The sequence below is a fragment of the Hibiscus syriacus genome, unplaced genomic scaffold, assembly GCF_006381635.1.
Source record: "Hibiscus syriacus cultivar Baekdansim isolate YM2019G1 unplaced genomic scaffold, ASM638163v2 tig00002840_pilon, whole genome shotgun sequence".
Classification (NCBI taxonomy): Eukaryota; Viridiplantae; Streptophyta; class Magnoliopsida; order Malvales; family Malvaceae; genus Hibiscus; species Hibiscus syriacus.
This window is the reverse complement of record NW_024061947.1, coordinates 6,544,300-6,569,618: the sequence shown is the minus strand read 5'-3', so window position 1 is coordinate 6,569,618 and position 25,319 is coordinate 6,544,300. Positions and strand designations below refer to the sequence as shown.

Genomic DNA, 25,319 nt, shown 5'->3' with positions numbered 1-25,319 from the left:
CGCACGATCTCAAAGTCTACCATATTCAGGAATTAATGGTGCAAAATCAGCTCAAGGATTCAACCATTTGGTGCTTGGAAAGTGGAAACACAATTATAAATCTGTTGGTGTTTAGGCGCCCCTTTTGTAATTGATTGTGTAATCGGGTCATTACTCTATTCATTTTCAGGAGATGACTATAAGATATGCAACTCTGCCGTTTATAAATGTCAGAATTTTCAGTTTTCTTTTCAATATAGGAGTAATGTGTCCTACCTCTTCTGGACATAACATTCTCTCTCATTCAATCTTAAGACGCCCTAATCACAGACCACCGCTATAGTTATCCACTTTATCTACCCCAAACAGTCTTAAGAAAGACTAGAGCGAGTTTTCTAGAGAAACGAGCCTAAAAAAGGACGAGAGTAAATTTTCTAGGATACATGTCCTAAGAAAAATGAGGTTCCTTGAGGAACAAGTTTTGAGGAAGACTAAATTGAGTTTTCAAAAAGAGATTTTAAAGACATCTTCAAGAGAGGAAAAACAAAGCTTTTCTTCATCATGTTTTAATGCAATGTTTGAATGTTTAATGCTTATATGCAAGTTCATGTAAAATGAGGCTAAGACATGCTTTCTTGATCAATGACCCTAAGTGGACTCTCAAGTAGTCCTCGTTCTTGTCCTGATTGAATCTTCTTTGCTTTTTTTTCATCATATTATCTTCTCAATTCTTGACTCCCAGTAGCATATTCTTGTCCTTAACAAATTGCCCCAAAGGTTCAACTCTTTGCCTCAATTTCCGATTCTGAGCTTCTACGTGTGAGAGACATTCGACAACTTCCAAGACATATTTCCATAGAAATTATCTTGTTTGAAAATGTTTTTCTTCCTCTTTCAATTTTTAATGTGAAAACGTTTGACGATATATATTATTATTAAATTACAAATTCTAAATATTATTTTATAAAATATCAAAACAATCAAATAATTTTTTGTGCAAATAAAATTATTAAATCAAATTACTTTATTCCAACCATGTGACAAGTGTGACAACTCCATCAACTCACAACTCAGCTTTGAACTCAATCAATATTGTCTTTTAGCTTGATGGTTCATAAAGCATGTTACTTGAACAGTATGAATCAATTATGCAATTTTCATGTTCAATTTAACACTGCATTTCAAATTCATTTCATATGTAATTGGAGTTTGAATTTAAATTTCAATATATATTTCGGCTCCACTATAAATATTAGCCCAAGCCAATATGCATGTTATCATTGATTATTCCTAATTTCCATTGTTTTTTTTCCAACGTTTAAACGCGAGGGAAATCCCGACCATTGTATTTTTTGGTCAACTTTAAAGCGTCAGAAACGTTTCGGGCATATGATCTGGGTGGTAAACAAATAGCAACTAAAATCATAAGTCCGAAATGCTTCTGAGTACCACCCAAATCATAAGTCTGAAATACTTCCGATGCTCATCAAAATCCAAAGCTCATATGGTGCCAAGCAAAAGGAAATCAAAATTCAAATCTCATATGATGCCAAGCAAAAGGAAATCAAAATCTACAACTTGAGTTTGAACATTGATATTATATGTTCAGTAGTTATCATGTTGGGATTTTCTCGTTTTTGATTGCTTGGATAGTTGTTCTCTTGCTTCTTCAAGTGTCCTTAGCTTGTAATTTATAGCTTGAAATGTGTTTGATGTTGTATATATTATTATTAAATTAAAAACAATAAACATATATATTACATATTTATTATTATCTTTGGTTAATGTTGTTAAATTTAAATTATAAATATTATTTTATAAAATATCAAAACAATCAAATAATTTTTTGTGTAAATGAAATTATTAAATTAATATTGTAGGTGGAAAATATGAAACACTGTTAAAAAAATTGAAACATAAATTACATAACTTTTAAAAAAAGTATCGATCCTTTTTATAAAAAGTATGGACACTTTCAATATAATAGGTAAACATATGATGTAATAGGTAGCGCTTATATAATGTAATAGGTATCGTTTATATAATGTAATAGGTAGTGGTTATATTGTAAAGTGTCTATCCTTTTTATAAAAGTGTCCATACTTTTTTCACTGTGGAAAACATTAATTTAATGTTATCTTTTGAGTGAGTTTCAAGATATTAATTTAGTAATTATAGGCGTCTAATGATTTATTTTTTACGTTACGATATATATTATTATTAAATTAAAAATTCTATATAATATTTTATAAAATATCAAATAATCAAATAATTTTTTGTGCAAATGAAATTATTAAATTAATATTGTAGGTGGAAAACATGAAACACTATTAAAAAAAAATTGAAACATAAATTACATAACTTTAAAAGAAGTATCGATCCTTTTTATAAAAAGTATGGACATTTTCAATATAATAAGTAAAAATATGATGTAATAGGTAGCACTTATATAATGTAATAGGTATCGTTTATATAATGTAATATGTAGTGGTTATATTGTAAAGTGTCTATCCTTTTTATAAAAGTGTCCATACTTTTTTCACTGTGGAAAACATTAATTTAAGGTTATCTTTTGAGTGAGTTTTAAGATATTAATTTAGTAATTATAGGCGTCTAATGATTTATTTTTTACGTTACGATATATATTATTATTAAATTAAAAATTCTAAATAATATTTTATAAAATATCAAATAATCAAATAATTTTTTGTGCAAATGAAATTATTAAATTAATATTGTAGGTGGAAAACATGAAACACTATTAAAAAAAATTGAAACATAAATTACATAACTTTAAAAGAAGTATCGATCCTTTTTATAAAAAGTATGGACACTTTCAATATAATATAATGTAATAGGTAAATTTGCAATACTATCGATATAAATATACCGGATTACTTATAAAATAGGTAAATATAAGCGCTATCTATTACATTATATAAGCGCTACCTAGTATGTTATTGTACTTTATAATATTTCCGGTTAAATAATATAACATAACCGGTATAAATTTTAACCGGTCAATTGTTTAACCGGTCACGCCGTATATTAGCCGTTTTTTAGGCGCCGCACCGCAGAACTACCCAGTAATGTGTCCTACCTCTTCTGGACATAACATTCTCTCTCATTCAATCTTAAGACGCCCTAATCGCAGACCACCGCTATAGTTATCCACTTTATCTACCCCAAACAGTCTTAAGAAAGACTAGAGCGAGTTTTCTAGAGAAACGAGCCTAAAAAGGATGAGAGTAAATTTTTTAGGATACATGTCCTAAGAAAAATGAGGTTCCTTGAAGAACAAGTTTTGAGGAAGACTAAATTGAGTTTTCAAAAAGAGATTTTAAAGACATCTTCAAGAGAGGAAAAACAAAGCTTTTCTTCATCATCTTTTAATGCAATGTTTGAATGTTTAATGCTTATATGCAAGTTCATGTAAAATGAGACTAAGACATGCTTTCTTGATCAGTGACCCTAAGTGGACTCTCAAGTAGTCCTCGTTCTTGTCCTGATTGAATCTTCTTTGCTTTTTTTTCATCATGTTATCTTCTCAATTCTTGGCTCCCAGTAGCATATTCTTCTTGTCCTTAACAAATTGCCCCAAAGGTTCAACTCTTTGCCTCAATTTCCGATTCTGAGCTTCTACGTGTGAGAGACATTCGACAACTTCCAAGACATATTTCCATAGAAATTATCTTGTTTGAAAATGTTTTTCTTCCTCTTTCAATTTTTAATGTGAAAACGTTTGACGAAGAATTTTTGAAAAATGGAGCCCCATACAATAGGCTCGCAATTGAAACAAATTATAAAATAAGAGTTCATTGGGTATTAAACAAATCAATTACTCTTTTGATTCCTCAAGAATTATAAACCTTTGAAAAGTGTTAAGATTAATGACAAATTTGAGGTATAGGTTGATTCTGGAAAGGTAAGGTCTCTCAGGTTGGCTTTTTTGTTATAGCATATAAAGGTTTTACATATGCTTTGAGCTCATTAAGTTGGGATACGTGGTGGACATCAACTTTCAATGTTATTGTAAGGTAAATTGAAGCAAAAGAAGGCAAAATGCAAAGTATAATCCGTTTGTCAGTGGCAACTCTGCTGCATGCTGGAAACTCTTTTATTACAGTAAAAGCAGCAGATATATAGAAATTTGTCTTGTCTCTATCGTTATCGGACTCACCCTCAAGAGACCCTACAAACAAACACAAACGCCATTAATGAAGATCCATGCTTCCTCCCTATCTCAAGCCTCATCAAATATACATTTATTTTTTTTGGATTGCTTAACTGGCCTTGACGGCACCGTACTCTCCCATAACTAATCCGTATCATGTGTGTATAGAGGAAGGTGAGAAGGAAGATTTCAATGCATTAAAAAGGATATAGAGAATTGAGCCTTAATCAGCCAACTGGAATTATATTTTTGTAGTGAGAGTGGACCAAAGAAAGTGGTAAGAAGGATAGAAGTATGTTGGATGATAGAGAGGCATCATCCATGTGGGTTAAGACTTAAAGAGGATACACAGAAACTTCCTGGAAAAAGAAATGGTCAACAACCACTACCATTGGGGCATCATCCATGTGGGCTAAGAACTTCATACTTGATCAGGATTGAAGTATGTTGAATGAACCTTTTTCGGATTCTTTTTCTAAATTTTTATAGGTTGTATAGGATAATTTTTCGTTGGCTTGATATTTTTTGGAGAAAACAAGTTATGCCATATTTTTATACTTCATAAATCTGCAAAAAGAAAAGGAGAATACTCTAAACTAAAATTATTGTATTATCATATGCCCTCACTGTTACGGTCATCGTCGCGCTTATAAGTAGGCCCGTCCATCGACAAATGTGGTGTGTGATACGTCATAGGATTCCAAAATCTAGAGGGGTCCACACTTTAGAAAAGTATTACGATTTTGTTTTTAAAGACGTTCAAAGGATGATACTTTTTAAATAAAATGTCATAATTATAGAGTTGTTTTGTGTCATGTCTTAGTTTCATATGTTTGGATTTTTTTTATTTTAAAATAAACAATCGTGATATGATAAATTTTGATATTTTAAAATTTTGCCTTATTACAAAATATTTTAGAAAATTTATTTTAAAAATAATAACACGAAACCTCTAGATCTTTTGAGATAAGCATGCTTATAAGTTCATTGCATATCAAATTAATTTAGAAATCGATATACTGATTTATCTTTCTTGAGGTGTATACTATGGTGCAACTATTTTTTTATTAACTTAGGATGATTATAAAGTAGTATCTGTTCTAAATACTTAATCATTTGATAATGAACGTTCCATCACCCTGCTACATCCGTTGGTGCTCGAACCAGTGACCTTTAGGAACAACAACGATTTCTTTAACCACTGAGATAAATTGGTTAGTGTTTTGCAACTTAAAATCCAATGAACATATTTTAATACAATAGCTTAAACAAAAAAAAAATTCTCATCTCTTTTTACGGATTCATTAAGAATAAAATCATTGAAGAACTTTTTTCAAAGAAGAACATCAATATAATGAGGAATTGATCTTGCACTCATTAATAGAAATTAGAAAAGAAAAGAAAAAAGTTGACTAAAAATGAACATAAAATAACTAAATCATAAATTTACTCATATTTGAGTGACCAAATTGTTAATAAAATATGTCAATGGAGCAAAATGACTTAATTGTATTAATCGACAAATAGAATAATCCTATTATAATCTCATAAAAGGTTTCAGGCTAATATCAGGCTTTTGATTTTACAACCTGTTCTTGGGATTGAATTGATTTTCTTTTAGTTGGCCAAAAAATATTGAGGGATTCATAATCAGTCGCAAAGGGCACTGAATACTGATTGAATTTAAGAGTCTCCTGATTTTCCAGCAACAGTAGCGTCAAGTGAATCTAAAGGATGATACTGCCTGCAACACAAATCAAGTGAATCTAAGCTTTCTTTTTTCTTGTTCTAGAACTGGTGCCATGCATGCACAAGAATCAACAGAAACTTGTGGCATGTTCCACGTACGTTAATTGAAGTTACCATATACCAACCTTCTCGATTCTGGAACCATATTTCTCTGCCTCTTCTTCGACATACTGCATGCGGAAATCGGAAAACGAAGTTGTGTATGTTAATTAAAGATTAGAGAAGGGGTACGGAAGTGAACCGAACGGTTTATGGAAGATGCAAGCGAACCTGTCCAGTGACAGTGTATAGTCTGTTATACCAACCATTGGATGCCATTCCAATAGCTGAAAACAAATGTCTCCTACTTTCTCCTGGATTTTGCAGCGTATACTCGATATAATACAGGCCTGATGATCAATGCACGTTCATCAAGTATAGAATTAACGAAGTAGACGCATAATTCGAGTTGAAATGTTTAAATTGTAATAATAATGTATACCATTTGAAGCTTTGCAGTCGATGAGTTTTGCAGCCACACCAGGGGGCCTTTGCCAACTCCTGTCCAGTCCGCTAACCTAACGGAAAGTGCAGTTAAGGAAGCGTGTTTAAGCAAAGCTCTATAACAAGAAGAAGACGATTAAAAACGTACCAGTGTGTCCGCAAAAGCTTCAACTTTACCGAAGGATTCCATTCGAGTAAAATCGGGACCTAGCCCTGAGATGGCTACGCTAACTGAAGCAGCGAATTTTAGTTTTTATTGCATATGCAAACCACTAAATGGATATAAGAATTAGCATTACCATTTGAGTTGGCTGCTTCTTCTGGATAGAAAGCAGTAATGGACTTGAAACTATTGGGTTCACCAGCTCCCACTTGCCAATCTTCAACAACAAATTATAACATTTGATTTGTAATTTTCGATCCAAATTCCCAGAAACTCGAGTATTCTACTTCTAATTGGGTGGTTTTCCAGTTCCAATGCCAATGCAAATCAACATGTATGTAAATTGGGTAAAGTTAAGAAGGAGACACTGACCTTGGGGAATGAAAATCTTGTACCTATTCACTTCATCGTTATAAACCCGGAAATCTTGAGGCACATCTGAAACAGAGAGAAACAAATTAATCAAAATGGAAAAAGAAAAAAGAATTAACATCATAATATATATATAGTTACGTATGAACATAGTTACCAATCTCTGCAGCTGCAAGAGCACTAGATTTAACCAATTGTGAAAAAGAAAAGGCAGTAACAGGCGCTTGAAGCATAAATTGTCTTCTTCTAGTTGAAGCTGCATGACCATGCCCATCGTCTTCCTTGATTTCTTCTTGCTTTTGCTGCTGTGTCTTGTAATTTGCCACAGGAAAATGTAGCAATCCTTCTCCCCCTGCTAACAAAGATATTTGTATCATTAAAGCAATTAAGAGTAAAAACATACACAAAAGAGTGTTTATTAGTCAAAGTAGCAAAGCATTGATCGTCTGGTAAACCTCTCTTCTTCAAACATGGTGGAATGTAGTGGTAATACAGCGACCAAGCTGAGGAGGCCATTCTTGTATAGATTTTCCACGAATTTATTCTATTTTATTTTATTAATTAATTACTATTTTTGTTTTTATATTATTAACTCTTTCAACTTTGTGGACGATGATTTCCCCCTTCATTTTGTGGCTTACAAACAAAGCTTATCTAAAACTCTCAAGAAACCTTTTTTTAATGTGGCTGGATAATAATCCAAACTACAGCAGCAGGCAGCAATAAAAATGTGGGGCATTGAGAAATATTAACATATTGCAGAATCATTTGTTATTGTGGTTCATAAAGTTGCATATTGCAAGCGTCTGCAAACTTTTCTGTGAGCTCATCATCTGCAAACCTCACTGTTACACAGGTATCTTTTTAACCATAGTTGAAAGTTTTTTATCTGCTCAATGTGAGAAAGGTGCCATAGGTGGTCAGATGGTGAACGGCCGATGACCTGAGCGTTTATTGAAAGTTAAGAGCGGCTAGAGTTAAGTGATGTTTGCCAAACACATAAGAGGAATTTTATTATTGATAGAATGAAAATGAATAACCTGAGTTTTCAAATGAAATACTTTGGTTAATATCAACATGTCTTATTTTGGTAAAATAAGCTTGTTTATCAGTTCACACTTGTAATGTATCAGTAACTTTCTTTAACCTTTCCATTTCTTTATCCAAACATAGGATAAGAGAGTTGTCTGAAGCAGCCTCGAGGATCATGCTTGGATTCATGTGAAGTAGGTCAAGTTAATTTCATTGAATGATGAGAAATCAAGTTAAAATTAATAGTGCAATTTGAAAGTTACATACAACAGATCAAAAAGTTGAAAACAAAGATGACCAAAATTACAATGAGAAGGATGAGATTAATTTGATAAGCAAGCATAGCACAAGTGCAGCAGGGACAGTAGCAAAATCAGCTCAAGGATTCAACCATTTGGTGCTTGGAAAGTGGAAACACAATTATAAATCTGTTGGTGTTAAGGCGCCCCTTTTGTAATTGATTGTGTAATCGGGTCATTACTCTATTCATTTTCAGGAGATGACTATAAGATATGCAACTCTGCCGTTTATAAATGTCAGAATTTTCAGTTTTCTTTTCAATATAGGAGTAATGTGGGGAATGTCTCAGGAAAGGCGGTTAATATACGGCTAATATACAGCATTACCGGATACATTAAAATGTATTTAATAAATTCGGTTTAGCGGTACCTATTATGTTGACAACTAATAATGTTTTAGGTAGAAAATATGAAAAACTATTAAAAAAATTTGGTAACCGGTAAACTTTGGTTATCGGTAAGTATTTATCTTTTTTATAAAAGTGTCCATACTTTTAACATATCAAGTAAATTTTACCGGTTTTGTCATAATGAATCTGGTTTTGTCATATTTTTACCTGTTATATTGTAAATTATTTATCCTTTTTATAAAAGTGTCCATACTTATTTCACTGTGAAAATATATTTATTATTATCTTTAGTTAATATTGTTAAATTTAAAATCTAAATAATATTTTATAAAATATCAAAACAATCAAATAATTTTTTGTGTAAATGAAATTATTAAATTAATATTGTAGGTGGAAAACATGAAACACTATTAAAAAAATTGAAACATAAATTACATAACTTTCAAAAAAGTATATATCATTTTTATAAAAGTGTTTATACTTATTTCACTGTTGAAAACATATTTATTATTATATTTGGTTAATATTGTTAAATTTAAATTCTAAATAATATTTTATAAAATATCAAAATAATCAAATAATATTTTGTGTAAATTAAATTATTAAATTAATATTGTAGGTGGAAAACATGAAACACTATTAAATAAATTGAAACATAAATTACATAACTTTCAAAAAAGTATATATCATTTTTATAAAAGTGTCCATACTTATAAAAGTAGGTCTAAGTCATGAAGAAATATTAAAAAATTGTGCTACCGGTTCGTGTCGATCCAAATTAAAAATGTGTCGATCCAAAACGATATAATAGGTAAAACTATGACAAAACCGGTATAGAAATGATAAAACCGGTCAAGCGCTACCGGATACATTTAAAGTGTCGGTACTTTAATATAAAGATCGACACTTCGTGAATTTAAAAGAGAAGCAGTTTTAAATCCTATAAAGTGTCGATACTTTTAAAAAATGTATCGATCCAAAACGATATACCAGGTAAAAATATGATAAAACCGGTAACAAAATGATAAAACCGGTAAAACGTTACCGGATATATTCAAAGTGTCGATACTTTATATAAGGATCGACACTTTGTGAATTTAAAAGAGAGGCAGTTATAGCGCCTATAATGTGTCGATACTTTAAAAAAATATATCGATCCACAACGATATAACAGGTAAAAATATGATAAAACCGGTATCAAAATGATAAAACCGGTAAAATGATATCGGATATATTGAAAGTGTCGATACTTTCGTAAGTACGTGTAATAAATTATCGACACTTTCAAAGAAATAGGTAATTATCCTTTCGAAAGTATCGACACCTGACATAAAAGTATCGACACTTTTGTATTTGTATCGATTAAATATAAATAACATATCCGATGAAAATATAAAGGCCATAGCTAAATATCCTCTGAAAAAAAGATAGAACGGACGAGTTTTGAAATCGAAGCGTAATTGTTGCTGCATTTCAGAAGGCGTTTCTAAAGCGAAGTTTGTTTGTTTGTTGCTGCAGTCGAATCGAAAAGTATGTTGTCGAAACCTTAATTTTTTATTATTACAGTAATCGTGATAGGGTTTTTTATGTGTTGTTTGGGGTTTTGGAGTAAGGAAGCATTTGGGACCGATTGCAGGTAGAAATAGATATTCAAGGAAAAATATAAATGTCGATACTTTTATTAAATATTATAGGTAGAAAATGATATATGTTGTATAAATGTGCCGACACATTTTGGTGTGGCCATTCAAATTCTTTTGAAGAAAACCGTTTTACCACAAGAGTAGTTATCTATATTTGTATATTGAATAAAGTGTATGTAACAAAATAATTTGATTTGCGTAAACTGATATATGAAGGAAAAATGGAGTCAATGGGTTGGAAAATTGTTGGTGGAGCAGATGACTTTGAAATTGAGGCCGAGACTCGAAAGCAACCAAAGGGTGGATATATGTACTTCTAGTAAGTATCAATGTCCTTTTGTTATTATTGTTGAAATGGTAATTGGATTAAAGTATCGATAAACTTTAAATTGATTACAAATTTTAAATGTTAACAGTATGGCCGAATGCAAAAGGATGAAGAGATGGCACACAGAGCGGTTCGGTATGTAAATGAAATTGACATTGAGTAGTATTAGTATTTAGTGTTAATGTATTGATTAAGAAACGTTTATGTTTAATATTAGGTGAAAAAAGATGTGAGGTCCAAATGGAATTCAATGAGTGATGCTGAAAAGGAACCTTACATCACACAGTCAAGGAATGATAGTAAAGAATACAAAGAACGGAGGAAAGCACATGAAAATAAGGTATTCATTAAACTTGTAAATACGTTGATACAAAATATATAAGAACTATAACATTATATATTGTTAAAAAATGTAGGAAGTGTCGACAATATGTAGCATTAAAAGGGTGAATTTATTAATTAAACACCTTAAGGAGAAGGGTCAGTTGAATGTGCTTGGAGAAATAGGTTTTGGATCGTTGATCGGAGTAAGGGATCGATCTATTCGGAGGGAATTGTGTCGATCCTTGATGGCACAATTTGACGTCAGTCAATGTATGGCTAAGTATGGTGATTATTCATTCCCTCTGGGGGTATCGACTGCTGCAGCCGTTTTTGGGGGTACAAAACAAAGGCAAAAGTGTTATAGAAGTCTGTAGGAGTAAGAACTGGAAAGCACTTGCCTCCAAATATGGTTTGAATCATAAGGTGACATATGCTGAAGTTGAAGAGGATATCAAAAGTGGATCTTACTGGGGGGATGAGCTGAAGGCCCGAGTTCTATTGTACCTTGTCGGGATATTTCTTTGTCCAACGGGTGATACGTCAACGAACAAGGAATATATGAAGCTCATTTGCGATGAAGGCTTGAAGGGTGAATTCAATTGGGCTGAATATATCCATTCGAGATTGATTGAATCAATAATCACCTTTAAAAAGGGCAGCCAGAGATACCTCAAAGGGTGCATAGCAATCTTAGAGGTAAATGAGTTGAATCACTTTTTTGTGTTTTTATATAAAAAATATAAATTTTATTATAAATGCAGGTTGCACTGTTCGATTTTTGGTCGGGCTGTGAGGCAGTGCCGGCTTATGAAAGAACCGGAGTGGCACGCATCCTTTGTGTTGAGCGAATATTGGCAAAGAAATGACCGGTTAGATATGCTTGTGCCCATAAGTGTCGTGTATTTCCCTTCTCAATCACCCATGGATGCTTTTGGACGTTGAATTCTGAAACAATCGAACGCCATTGAATATCAAATTCCTTGGTTGTCCACCAGGAAGCCATGCATTTTGAGAATGCTGTTGTAAACTTTGGGTCACCAATGTTAGCTTGTGCATTGCGAGAAAGATGCCAAGAACATAATCTGTGCTTAGCATAAGGGATAACAGATTTGATAGCCCTCTGCATTGCCCTATCCCCATCGGTTACAACGGAAATAGGTGATTTATTCATCATGGCTTCTAAAAAATTCTGTAGCACCCACTCGAAAGATTGAGACGTCTCGTCAGCGATTATGGAAGTGGCAAACACAATTGTGTTATGGTGATGATTGACACCAACAATAGGCATAATTGGTCGACCATACAAATTATCTTTGTACGTTGTGTCGAACGCAATTACATCACCGAAGCATGTGTAATCCGATCTCGATGTAGAATCCGACCAAATAAGATTATACAATGCCCCCGATTCGTCTACCGAGTATGTCATAAAAAACCCGGGATCATCATGTTTCTTATAATCAAAGTAGGCAATAAGCGCATTCACATCCCCATCGACGATTTCCTTTGCTTTACCTCTTTGAAGTGCATTGTAGAGGTCTTTATGTGTAAATCCAACATTATGATAGCCCCCTGCCTGCTGCGTTAAATAGTTCATTACTTGTGACGTGCCAACACCGACCTCTTTCAATGTTGTTGCCTCATCGATATCAGCCTTACTTACAGCTCTATTAGAACATAAATGGTGTCATAGCAGATGTGCACAATGCATGATTATGTTTCTGATCAGACTTACTTATAACCCACTGATCGTTTGTATTTGTTGCTGTAACTACGACTCTAGCCTTACATCCTGTTCTTGTGACTGGCGTATGAGCACGTTGACGATCAACAGTATTGACTTTTGATACTCGAAACCCTTCTTTGGAACAACAAAATTCTTGTGTCTTCACATTCCCTTCCACGTCAAGCCGTGTTGTTCCCTTACGTGCACTAAACCCATGTTCCCGTGGGAATCCCTTGTAAAAGTGCCAAGCTTGATCACGTGAACAGAAGAGCTGACCAACCAATCTGTCAGATTCATCAACATTATGTACTTCATGGCATTCCTCGGTTGGCTTAACATTGTCTACATCAGTATTATCCATGGAAAAAATTTTGTTGTGCAAGTTCAGTGCTCCAGGAGTTGATGGAGATGTAAGCAAAGGTTCATTTTGAACATGTTTCAGTCGTGCTGCTTTCAATAGGATGTGGCATTGGTAGTGGTAGTTAAAGGGTGGGTACACCATTAAATTCGCAGTACATATTTAGGTATGTACAATAACTACAAGTATATATTATCATTAAATTTAGGTATGTAATAACTACATATTTAGGTATGTTTGTTAACTACATATTTAGGTATATACATCTTTTGAGTGAGTTTTAAGATATTAATTTAGTAATTATAGGCGTCTAATGATTTATTTTTTATGTTACGGTATATATTATTATTAAATTAAAACAATAAACATATATTATATTTATTATTATCTTTGGTTAATGTTGTTAAATTTAAATTATAAATATTATTTTATAAATATCAAAACAATCAAATAATTTTTTGTGTAAATGAAATTATTAAATTAATATTGTAGGTGGAAAACATGAAACACTGTTAAAAAAATTGAAACATAAATTACATAACTTTTATAAAAAGTATCGATCCTTTTTATAAAAAGTATGGACACTTTTAATATAATAGGTAAACATATGATGTAATAGGTAGCGCTTATATAATGTAATAGGTATCGTTTATATAATGTAATAGGTAGTGGTTATATTGTAAAGTATCTATCATTTTTATAAAAGTGTCCATACTTTTTTCACTGTGGAAAACATTAATTTAAGGTTATCTTTTGAGTGAGTTTTAAGATATTAATTTAGTAATTATAGGTGTCTAATGATTTATTTTTTACGTTACGATATATATTATTATTAAATTACAAATTCTAAATATTATTTTATAAATATCAAAACAATCAAATAATTTTTTGTGCAAATAAAATTATTAAATCAAATTACTTTATTCCAACCATGTGACAAGTGTGACAACTCCATCAACTCACAACTCAGCTTTGAACTCAATCAATATTGTCTTTTAGCTTGATGGTTCATAAAGCATGTTACTTGAACAGTATGAATCAATTATGCAATTTTCATGTTCAATTTAACACTGCATTTCAAATTCATTTCATATGTAATTGGAGTTTGAATTTAAATTTCAATATATATTTCGGCTCCACTATAAATATTAGCCCAAGCCAATATGCATGTTATCATTGATTATTCCTAATTTCCATTGTTTTTTTTCCAACGTTTAAACGCGAGGGAAATCCCGACCATTGTATTTTTTGGTCAACTTTAAAGCGTCAGAAACGTTTCGGGCGTATGATCTGGGTGGTAAACAAATAGCAACTAAAATCATAAGTCTGAAATGCTTCTGAGTACCACCCAAATCATAAGTCTGAAATACTTCCGATGCTCATCAAAATCCAAAGCTCATATGGTGCCAAGCAAAAGGAAATCAAAATTCAAATCTCATATGATGCCAAGCAAAAGGAAATCAAAATCTACAACTTGAGTTTGAACATTGATATTATATGTTCAGTAGTTATCATGTTGGGATTTTCTCGTTTTTGATTGCTTGGATAGTTGTTCTCTTGCTTCTTCAAGTGTCCTTAGCTTGTAATTTATAGCTTGAAATGTGTTTGATGTTGTATATATTATTATTAAATTAAAAACAATAAACATATATTACATATTTATTATTATCTTTGGTTAATGTTGTTAAATTTAAATTATAAATATTATTTTATAAAATATCAAAACAATCAAATAATTTTTTGTGTAAATGAAATTATTAAATTAATATTGTAGGTGGAAAATATGAAACACTGTTAAAAAAATTGAAACATAAATTACATAACTTTTAAAAAAAAGTATCGATCCTTTTTATAAAAAGTATGGACACTTTCAATATAATAGGTAAACATATGATGTAATAGGTAGCGCTTATATAATGTAATAGGTATCGTTTATATAATGTAATAGGTAGTGGTTATATTGTAAAGTGTCTATCCTTTTTATAAAAGTGTCCATACTTTTTTCACTGTGGAAAACATTAATTTAATGTTATCTTTTGAGTGAGTTTCAAGATATTAATTTAGTAATTATAGGCGTCTAATGATTTATTTTTTACGTTACGATATATATTATTATTAAATTAAAAATTCTAAATAATATTTTATAAAATATCAAATAATCAAATAATTTTTTGTGCAAATGAAATTATTAAATTAATATTGTAGGTGGAAAACATGAAACACTATTAAAAAAAAATTGAAACATAAATTACATAACTTTAAAAGAAGTATCGATCCTTTTTATAAAAAATATGGACATTTTCAATATAATAGGTAAAAATATGATGTAATAGGTAGCACTTATATAATGTAATAGGTATCATTTATATAATGTAATATGTAGTGGTTATATTGTAAAGTGTCTATCCTTTTTATAAAAGTGTCCATACTTTTTTCACTGTGGAAAACATTAATTTAAGGTTATCTTTTGAGTGAGTTTTAAGATATTAATTTAGTAATTATAGGCGTCTAATGATTTATTTTTTACGTTACGATATATATTATTATTAAATTAAAAATTCTAAATAATATTTTATAAAATATCAAATAATCAAATAATTTTTTGTGCAAATGAAATTATTAAATTAATATTGTAGGTGGAAAACATGAAACACTATTAAAAAAAATTGAAACATAAATTACATAACTTTAAAAGAAGTATCGATCCTTTTTATAAAAAGTATGGACACTTTCAATATAATATAATGTAATAGGTAAATTTGCAATACTATCGATATAAATATACTGGATTACTTATAAAATAGGTAAATATAAGCGCTATCTATTACATTATATAAGCGCTACCTAGTATGTTATTGTACTTTATAATATTTCCGGTTAAATAATATAACATAACCGGTATAAATTTTAACCGGTCAATTGTTTAACCGGTCACGCCGTATATTAGCCGTTTTTTAGGCGCCGCACCGCAGAACTACCCAGTAATGTGTCCTACCTCTTCTGGACATAACATTCTCTCTCATTCAATCTTAAGACGCCCTAATCGCAGACCACCGCTATAGTTATCCACTTTATCTACCCCAAACAGTCTTAAGAAAGACTAGAGCGAGTTTTCTAGAGAAACGAGCCTAAAAAGGATGAGAGTAAATTTTTTAGGATACATGTCCTAAGAAAAATGAGGTTCCTTGAAGAACAAGTTTTGAGGAAGACTAAATTGAGTTTTCAAAAAGAGATTTTAAAGACATCTTCAAGAGAGGAAAAACAAAGCTTTTCTTCATCATCTTTTAATGCAATGTTTGAATGTTTAATGCTTATATGCAAGTTCATGTAAAATGAGACTAAGACATGCTTTCTTGATCAGTGACCCTAAGTGGACTCTCAAGTAGTCCTCGTTCTTGTCCTGATTGAATCTTCTTTGCTTTTTTTTCATCATGTTATCTTCTCAATTCTTGGCTCCCAGTAGCATATTCTTCTTGTCCTTAACAAATTGCCCCAAAGGTTCAACTCTTTGCCTCAATTTCCGATTCTGAGCTTCTACGTGTGAGAGACATTCGACAACTTCCAAGACATATTTCCATAGAAATTATCTTGTTTGAAAATGTTTTTCTTCCTCTTTCAATTTTTAATGTGAAAACATTTGACGAAGAATTTTTGAAAAATGGTGCCCCATACAATGGGCTCGCAATTGAAACAAATTATAAAATAAGAGTTCATTGGGTATCAAACAAATCAATTACTCTTTTGATTCCTCAAGAATTATAAACCTTTGAAAAGTGTCAAAATTAATGACAAATTTGAGGTTTAGGTTGATTCTGGAAAGGTAAGGTCTCTCAGGTTGGCTTTTTTGTTATAGCATATAAAGGTTTTACATATGCTTTGAGCTCATTAAGTTGGGATACGTGGTGGACATCAACTTTCAATGTTATTGTAAGGTAAATTGAAGCAAAAGAAGGGCAAAATGCAAAGTATAATCCGTTTGTCAGTGGCAACTCTGCTGCATGCTGGAAACTCTTTTATTACAGTAAAAGCAGCAGATATATAGAAATTTGTCTTGTCTCTATCGTTATCGGACTCACCCTCAAGAGACCCTACAAACAAACACAAACGCCATTAATGAAGATCCATGCTTCCTCCCTATCTCAAGCCTCATCAAATATACATTTATTTTTTTTGGATTGCTTAACTGGCCTTGACGGCACCGTACTCTCCCATAACTAATCCGTATCATGTGTGTATAGAGGAAGGTGAGAAGGAAGATTTCAATGCATTAAAAAGGATATAGAGAATTGAGCCTTAATCAGCCAACTGGAATTATATTTTTGTAGTGAGAGTGGACCAAAGAAAGTGATAAGAAGGATAGAAGTATGTTGGATGATAGAGAGGCATCATCCATGTGGGTTAAGACTTAAAGAGGATACACAGAAACTTCCTGGAAAAAGAAATGGTCAACAACCACTACCATTGGGGCATCATCCATGTGGTCTAAGAACTTCATACTTGATAAGGATTGAAGTATGTTGAATGAACCTTTTTCGGATTCTTTTTCTAAATTTTTATAGGTTGTATAGGATAATTTTTCGTTGGCTTGATATTTTTTTGGAGAAAACAAGTTATTCCATATTTTTATACTTCATAAATCTGCAAAAAGAAAAGGAGAATACTCTAAACTAAAATTATTGTATTATCATATGCCCTCACTGTTACGGTCATCGTCGCGCTTATAAGTAGGCCCGTCTATCGACAAATGTGGTGTGTGATACGTCATAGGACTCCAAAATCTAGAGGGGTCCACACTTTAGAAAAGTATTACGATTTTGTTTTTAAGAACGTTCAAAGGATGATACTTTTTAAATAAAATGTCATAATTATAGAGTTGTTTTGTGTCATGTCTTAGTTTCATATGTTTGGATTTTTTTTATTTTAAAATAAACAATCGTGATATGATAAATTTTGATATTTTAAAATTTTGCCTTATTACAAAATATTTTAGAAACTTTATTTTCAAAATAATAACACGAAACCTCTAGATCTTTTGAGATAAGCATGCTTATAAGTTCATTGCATATCAAATTAATTTAGAAATCGATATACTGTTTTATCTTTCTTGAGGTGTATACTATGGTGCAACTATTTTTTTTATTAACTTAGGATGATTATAAAGTAGTATCTGTTCTAAATTCTTAATCATTTGATAATGAACGTTCCATCACCCTGCTATATCCGTTGGTGCTCGAACCAGTGACCTTTAGGAACAACAACGATTTCTTTAACCACTGAGATAAATTGGTTAGTGTTTTGCAACTTAAAATCCAATGAACATATTTTAATACAATAGCTTAAACAAAAAAAAAATTCTCATCTCTTTTTACGGATTCATTAAGAATAAAATCATTGAAGAACTTTTTTCAAAGAAGAACATCAATATAATGAGGAATTGATCTTGCACTCATTAATAGAAATTAGAAAAGAAAAGAAAAAAGTTGACTAAAAATGAACATAAAATAACTAAATCATAAATTTACTCATATTTGAGTGACCAAATTGTTAATAAAATATGTCAATGGAGCAAAATGACTTAATTGTATTAATCGACAAATAGAATAATCCTATTATAATCTCATAAAAGGTTTCAGGCTAATATCAGGCTTTTGATTTTACAACCTGTTCTTGGGATTGAATTGATTTTCTTTTAGTTGGCCAAAAATATTGAGGGATTCATAATCAGTCGCAAAGGGCACTGAATACTGATTGAATTTAAGAGTCTCCTGATTTTCCAGCAACAGTAGCGTCAAGTGAATCTAAAGGATGATACTGCCTGCAACACAAATCAAGTGAATCTAAGCTTTCTTTTTCTTGTTCTAGAACTGGTGCCATGCATGCACAAGAATCAACAGAAACTTGTGGCATGTTCCACGTACGTTAATTGAAGTTACCATATACCAACCTTCTCGATTCTGGAACCATATTTCTCTGCCTCTTCTTCGACATACTGCATGCGGAAATCGGAAAACGAAGTTGTGTATGTTAATTAAAGATTAGAGAAGGGGTACGGAAGTGAACCGAACGGTTTATGGAAGATGCAAGCGAACCTGTCCAGTGACAGTGTATAGTCTGTTATACCAACCATTGGATGCCATTCCAATAGCTGAAAACAAATGTCTCCTACTTTCTCCTGGATTTTGCAGCGTATACTCGATATAATACAGGCCTGATGATCAATGCACGTTCATCAAGTATAGAATTAACGAAGTAGACGCATAATTCGAGTTGAAATGTTTAAATTGTAATAATGTATACCATTTGAAGCTTTGCAGTCGATGAGTTTTGCAGCCACACCAGGGGGCCTTTGCCAACTCCTGTCCAGTCCGCTAACCTAACGGAAAGTGCAGTTAAGGAAGCGTGTTTAAGCAAAGCTCTATAACAAGAAGAAGACGATTAAAAACGTACCAGTGTGTCCGCAAAAGCTTCAACTTTACCGAAGGATTCCATTCGAGTAAAATCGGGACCTAGCCCTGAGATGGCTACGCTAACTGAAGCAGCGAATTTTAGTTTTTATTGCATATGCAAACCACTAATGGATATAAGAATTAGCATTACCATTTGATTGGCTGCTTCTTCTGGATAGAAAGCAGTAATGGACTTGAAACTATTGGGTTCACCAGCTCCCACTTGCCAATCTTCAACAACAAATTATAACATTTGATTTGTAATTTTCGATCCAAATTCCCAGAAACTCGAGTATTCTACTTCTAATTGGGTGTTTTCCAGTTCCAATGCCAATGCAAATCAACATGTATGTAAATTGGGTAAAGTTAAGAAGGAGACACTGACCTTGGGGAATGAAAATCTTGTACCTATTCACTTCATCGTTATAAACCCGGAAATCTTGAGGCACATCTGAAACAGAGAGAAACAAATTAATCAAAATGGAAAAAGAAAAAAGATTAACATCATAATATATATAGTTACGTATGAACATAGTTACCAATCTCTGCAGCTGCAAGAGCACTAGATTTAACCAATTGTGAAAAAGAAAAGGCAGTAACAGGCGCTTGAAGCATAAATTGTCTTCTTCTAGTTGAAGCTGCATGACCATGCCCATCGTCTTCCTTGATTTCTTCTTGCTTTTGCTGCTGTGTCTTATAATTTGCCACAGGAAAATGTAGCAATCCTTCTCCCCCTGCTAACAAAGATATTTGTATCATTAAAGCAATTAAGAGTAAAAACATACACAAAAGAGTGTTTATTAGTCAAAGTAGCAAAGCATTGATCGTCTGGTAAACCTCTCTTCTTCAAACATGGTGGAATGTAGTGGTAATACAGCGACCAAGCTGAGGAGGCCATTCTTGTATAGATTTTCCACGAATTTATTCTATTTTATTTTATTAATTAATTACTATTTTTGTTTTTATATTATTAACTCTTTCAACTTTGTGGACGATGATTTCCCCCTTCATTTTGTGGCTCACAAACAAAGCTTATCTAAAACTCTCAAGAAACCTTTTTTTAATGTGGCTGGATATATCCAAACTACAGCAGCAGGCAGCAATAAAAATGTGGGGCATTGAGAAATATTAACATATTGCAGAATCATTTGTTATTGTGGTTCATAAAGTTGCATATTGCAAGCGTCTGCAAACTTTTCTGTGAGCTCATCATCTGCAAACCTCACTGTTACACAGGTATCTTTTTAACCATAGTTGAAAGTTTTTTATCTGCTCAATGTGAGAAAGGTGCCATAGGTGGTCAGATGGTGAACGGCCGATGACCTGAGCGTTTATTGAAAGTTAAGAGCGGCTAGAGTTAAGTGATGTTTGCCAAACACATAAGAGGAATTTTATTATTGATAGAATGAAAATGAATAACCTGAGTTTTCAAATGAAATACTTTGGTTAATATCAACATGTCTTATTTTGGTAAAATAAGCTTGTTTATCAGTTCACACTTGTAATGTATCAGTAACTTTCTTTAACCTTTCCATTTCTTTATCCAAACATAGGATAAGAGAGTTGTCTGAAGCAGCCTCGAGGATCATGCTTGGATTCATGTGAAGTAGGGAACTCAAAATTAAGGGTACTGACTACTGAGGGATTTGTTATGAATAATATTAAATTATTCATAAAAAGTAATTGAATAAAATAAAACAAATCAAGTTAATTTCATTGAATGATGAGAAATCAAGTTAAAATTAATAGTGCAATTTGAAAGTTACATACAACAGATCAAAAAGTTGAAAACAAAGATGACCAAAATTACAATGAGAAGGATGAGATTAATTTGATAAGCAAGCATAGCACAAGTGCAGCAGGGACAGTAGCTACTGAATTCACCAATGTGGAGGCACCAGACATACTTCCAAATGGGGCACCTGCTGGTGCAAGTCCAGGAAGTGACCCACTAGATAGTACTGTATAAGTCTTGGGCACCGTTTTAGTGGTACCATCCGACAGGGTGCCGGGGCAAAAACTGAATCAAGTTCGTAAGTAGGCGGGGCTACAAGGGGAGGAAATGCTGCAGTCCAGCATTATTTATAAAAAAAATGGAAATTTAAATCGGTCAAGAACCTGTTTATGACAATCTAGAAATATATTTGAATTTGGAAAGTTAAACCACTCATGCTCAACTCCTTGAGATTTGAAGTCATGAGCTCAAACTTTCACTCATTTTAACAAAACAAGGCACCATAATTGTCAACAATTATGCATCATTGAAGGCAACAAAATAATTCAGTATGTTGATGAATAAATTATTATTATTCGAATTTGGAGATGCTACAACAAAAAATATCAGATAATCGACGCCAGATAAGAACTATCTCATTCTACTCTGTTTAATTACCAATTGCCAAATTCAGCTGTTTTAATATATGTTAATGCAAAAAGGGAATAAATAAATTCGCATCACTTGTACCCGGACATTGTGGTTGAAGGGAGGACGACAACCTGCAAAACAATGGCAAGGGTTGGAAGGGTTCAGCCATCAGAAAAAGTCAAACACGGAGATCAGATTTACATAAATATCAATAAAAGGTAAGTAAAAGGTGCAGCAAACAAAGTGATAAAGATGTCATTCGCATAACCACCGTAAGCACAAGACGTAAGGCTGTTTCAATCTACATTGCATGCTTGAACAAGAAACAGCCAACGGAGAAGGCATGCAGTACAACTGCTTGACACAATCAGTAAAGATGATTAACTCCACACTGTTACATTTAAGGAAAAGAATCACAAGCAGTAAAGACTATATACAACCAACAAACCAATAAGCTACAAAATGGCTTAATTACTTGCAACTCCTGGGGCCACAGCTGCACTGGACACGGTGGCTAGCAGTAATAGCATAGCCTCCATTAGGAACAATCAATCCATAATCAGAGGCATATTTAGGAAAAACTTGAAGCACAAGCTGCAACAACCGAAAGAACCAACACTTAACTTTCATTGTCCTTGGGAAACCCGCACAAACAATGCGAAAGCATTAAAAAAAACTCAATTACAACACAAAGTATAAAAATTCACAATTAATTCCATCAACTTGAACTCATCAACGCCAAAAATATCAAAGGGATAAAGTTTCACCTAAAAGGCGAAAATTCCAACTACATAAGCATGTATAAAACTCAACTCTACGGCTGAAAATTCAAGAAAATGGCATTGGCTTTAGATGATTACATTGCAAATTTCAATTTTGATGTCAATCATACAATCTACCAATAAAAGGGAATGGAAAACTACCTGATAAAGGAACAGCTAGAATATCACCAGCCTTAGTAGAAGTACTCCCCATGGCATTAACATTAATTAAATCAGTGATCATAGTCGAATAACTCGCTGCAATTCCAGCTAAAGTATCCGCCGGATTCATCACATATGATAGATAAATGGTGGGCAGTCCATTATCAGTCCCATTCAGGGTTTCAAATGGCGGTCGCGGTTGCGTTTTCGGTTATTTCGGAATTCAAATTCTTGAAGGTATTCGAATCCTTTCTTTATTTTTTTCCTATGCTATTTCGATGCTAGAACACAAATAAATATAGGAGGGGAGAGATTACCTTACAGTTGATGAGTTCTTCGGGGAAATAGGGTCGTCGTAGAGTTGATAAGAGTCGGGTTAGGAGTTTAGGCGGCAGCGTCGCCGTGTATGGTGGCTTGCTTTGGGGTTTTGGACCTTTCGACCAAGGCATACGAAAGGCTAGGCAGGGTTTCTCCGGGTCTGCAGGCGGTGGGTTTCTAGGAGTTGATGGGTTTCGGGTAGCCGATGAAATGGCCACCAAATCGGTGGCCAACTAGGTTGTCGACGGGAGCTTGAGTGTGAGTGGCCACCGTTGGTTGAGAGAAGAAGATAGGGATTTCAATTTTTTTTTCGGGCAGAAATGATTCTGGAAAGGGGAGAGTTGATATTCAAGGAAATTTGGGTAAATAACGATAAAGTCCCTATAACTTTAGAGTGTTTTGCATTATGGTCACTAGTTTAGGGTTAAATCACCCTTTTGGTCCTTTTTGTTTAAGGTATTCGCGTTTTAGTAATTTTTAGGGTTAATCTTGCATTAGGTCCCTTCAAGTTTAGCGTATTTTGCGTTTTGGTCCCCATTTCTGTTTATTTTCAATGATTTACGAATTGAATGCGTGATTTTACATTATTTTAATTTAGTCCTCCGATTGGATGTATTATTTTTGTTCGAATTTGGCTACTGATATTTATGTTATTCCATTTTAGTCCTATATTTATGGTTTTATTATGATTATGGTGTTTCTATTGTGATGTTTTCTTGTTTCATGCTATAATATTCGTTTTATTAATGTTTATAATACCCATGTTACTTTATAATTATTTTGTCACTATGTTATGAGTGATTCATATGTATATTGTTTATTTGTATCATTAAAGTGTTTTATATTTTAAATATTTATTTTACTTGTATTATATATTACTTTATTATATACATAAGATTGTATGAAGAGCATGGTATAAATTTTATATTTTTTCATTTTCATTATATTTTAGAATAAATATTTGGTTCTATGTTTAGTATAATATTTTAAAAATATGTATATAGTTATAAAGTAAAATAAAGTTAAAATAGTCTTAAAATTGTTTTTTAGTCCATATGTGTATTTATATATTTTTTAACGCTTCAATGTATCATTTTTATTTCATTTAAAAGCCTCATTAGCATAACTTAACTGATTACATAATTGGGTTAAGGGCAATATTTATGTATTTTAAAATATTAAGAATGGGCAGTCTTAAGACAACTAGATGTCATTTTTCGATATTTTAAAATAAATAAATATCCCACTAGAAAAACCTTAAAAAATTGATTGCATTTAAAATTAATTAATTTTGAAAGGAAAATGAAATATTCACTATTTTAAACTTATCGAGATAATTCGTCTAATTTTATTAGGGATTAAGTCTCGGTATTTTTAAATAATTGAATATCCGTTATCTTTTTTAATATAATCAGGATTAATGGGTTTAATTTCTTTCTTTGGTAGAATAAAAATTATTTTAATATTGGATTGTGAGGAAAAATTATTATATTCCTTTTATTTCAGTTGGAAAGAGAAATATACGTCCTAAATTATTTTAGGGAGTATTTTCTCTTCAATTGGAAATAGGATATTTTATACTTTTCCTTAGAATTTTTGTTCTATAATATTGTATGGTTGAATTCGGAATAATGGAATCGTAATTTAAATATGTATTCGAACTCTTAGATTTCTACTATTTAGAGACAATATATAATTGATGGGTACTAATTTTGGGCGTTGTGGGGGTGCTTATCCTTCCCCAGACGTAATCGACCCATGAACCCTTTTTATTACTAAAAAATGAATTTATGGTTACACGTGGATAAGTGTATCTTTTAAAATGACGTTTTAAAAAAAACTCTTTTAAAAGAATTTTTTTTGGTATTTGACCTACCTAACCCAAAAGGTCGATGGCGACTCCAAAATATTTCTTTTATAAAATCGGGGTTTAACCAAATAAGTCGAGACTCGTCGTATCGCCGAAAATCGGTTATGACAGCTTGACGACTCTGCTGGGGACGTAGAGGGTCAAGCCTTAAATCAATTATATATCGTCTCCATAGTTAGAAATTGAGAATTCAGTTTCATTTAATTTACGATTTCTTTGATTCCTTTCAATCGTTATTTAATTTTATATTTTTGTATACTAATGTGTTCATTTGATTGATTTGAAGATATTAAAGTCTTGGATTCGCTTTAGTTCATTTTTGTGTGGTTGTTTGTCAAAGGTTTGATAATTTCTCCTCACACACGACACTTGCATTGCATAACATAAGCTCTATACACGAGCTCTTCCTTTTAAGTG

The 25,319-nt window shown here is 32.2% G+C and overlaps 2 protein-coding genes and 1 pseudogene across 4 annotated transcripts; all 3 read right to left on the bottom strand.

Moving 5' to 3' along the window:
* Nucleotides 1-5,790: 5,790 nt before the first annotated feature.
* On the bottom strand, nt 5,791-7,455 carry LOC120153558 (psbP domain-containing protein 3, chloroplastic-like). 3 transcript variants are annotated; one of them, XM_039165488.1, is made up of 9 exons: nt 7,376-7,455; nt 7,078-7,275; nt 6,921-6,986; nt 6,685-6,765; nt 6,534-6,616; nt 6,384-6,459; nt 6,173-6,291; nt 6,028-6,072; nt 5,791-5,897 (listed from the first exon to the last, which is right to left on the bottom strand). In XM_039165488.1, the coding sequence occupies exons 1-9, from the start codon at nt 7,434-7,436 to the stop codon at nt 5,871-5,873; spliced, it is 756 nt and encodes a 251-aa protein (XP_039021419.1). In that variant the 5' UTR covers nt 7,437-7,455; the 3' UTR covers nt 5,791-5,870. The 3 variants fall into 3 exon arrangements, 2 of the variants coding, with proteins under 2 accessions (XP_039021419.1, XP_039021423.1); XM_039165492.1 differs by having other exon boundaries at nt 7,078-7,272; XR_005518802.1 differs by having other exon boundaries at nt 5,829-5,897; nt 6,384-6,454.
* An 11,218-nt stretch (nt 7,456-18,673) lies between these two features.
* Nucleotides 18,674-20,343, bottom strand: LOC120155821 (psbP domain-containing protein 3, chloroplastic-like). The gene is made up of 9 exons (XM_039167288.1): nt 20,264-20,343; nt 19,966-20,163; nt 19,812-19,877; nt 19,573-19,657; nt 19,428-19,506; nt 19,278-19,353; nt 19,070-19,188; nt 18,925-18,969; nt 18,674-18,795 (listed from the first exon to the last, which is right to left on the bottom strand). The coding sequence occupies exons 1-9, from the start codon at nt 20,322-20,324 to the stop codon at nt 18,769-18,771; spliced, it is 756 nt and encodes a 251-aa protein (XP_039023219.1). The 5' UTR covers nt 20,325-20,343; the 3' UTR covers nt 18,674-18,768.
* Nucleotides 20,344-21,190: 847 nt separating this feature from the next.
* On the bottom strand, nt 21,191-22,901 carry LOC120152110 (annotated as a pseudogene).
* Between the last annotated feature and the right edge of the window lie 2,418 nt (nt 22,902-25,319).

Excerpts from the sequence above, each read along its gene's own strand:
- LOC120155821 (XM_039167288.1), bottom strand. The coding sequence starts at position 20,324 with ATGGCCTCCTCAGCTTGGTCGCTGTATTACCACTACATTCCACCATGT. Across the intron at positions 19,507-19,572 it reads GCAGCCAATCAAATGGTAAT|CGTAGCCATCTCAGGGCTAG; the intron begins GCTAATTCTTAT and ends TGCTTCAGTTAG. Across the intron at positions 19,354-19,427 it reads AAGCTTTTGCGGACACACTG|GTTAGCGGACTGGACAGGAG; the intron begins GTACGTTTTTAA and ends ACTTTCCGTTAG.
- LOC120153558 (XM_039165488.1), bottom strand. The coding sequence starts at position 7,436 with ATGGCCTCCTCAGCTTGGTCGCTGTATTACCACTACATTCCACCATGT. Across the intron at positions 7,276-7,375 it reads ACCATGTTTGAAGAAGAGAG|CAGGGGGAGAAGGATTGCTA; the intron begins GTTTACCAGACG and ends TATCTTTGTTAG. Across the intron at positions 5,898-6,027 it reads ATGGTTCCAGAATCGAGAAG|GCAGTATCATCCTTTAGATT; the intron begins GTTGGTATATGG and ends TTTGTGTTGCAG.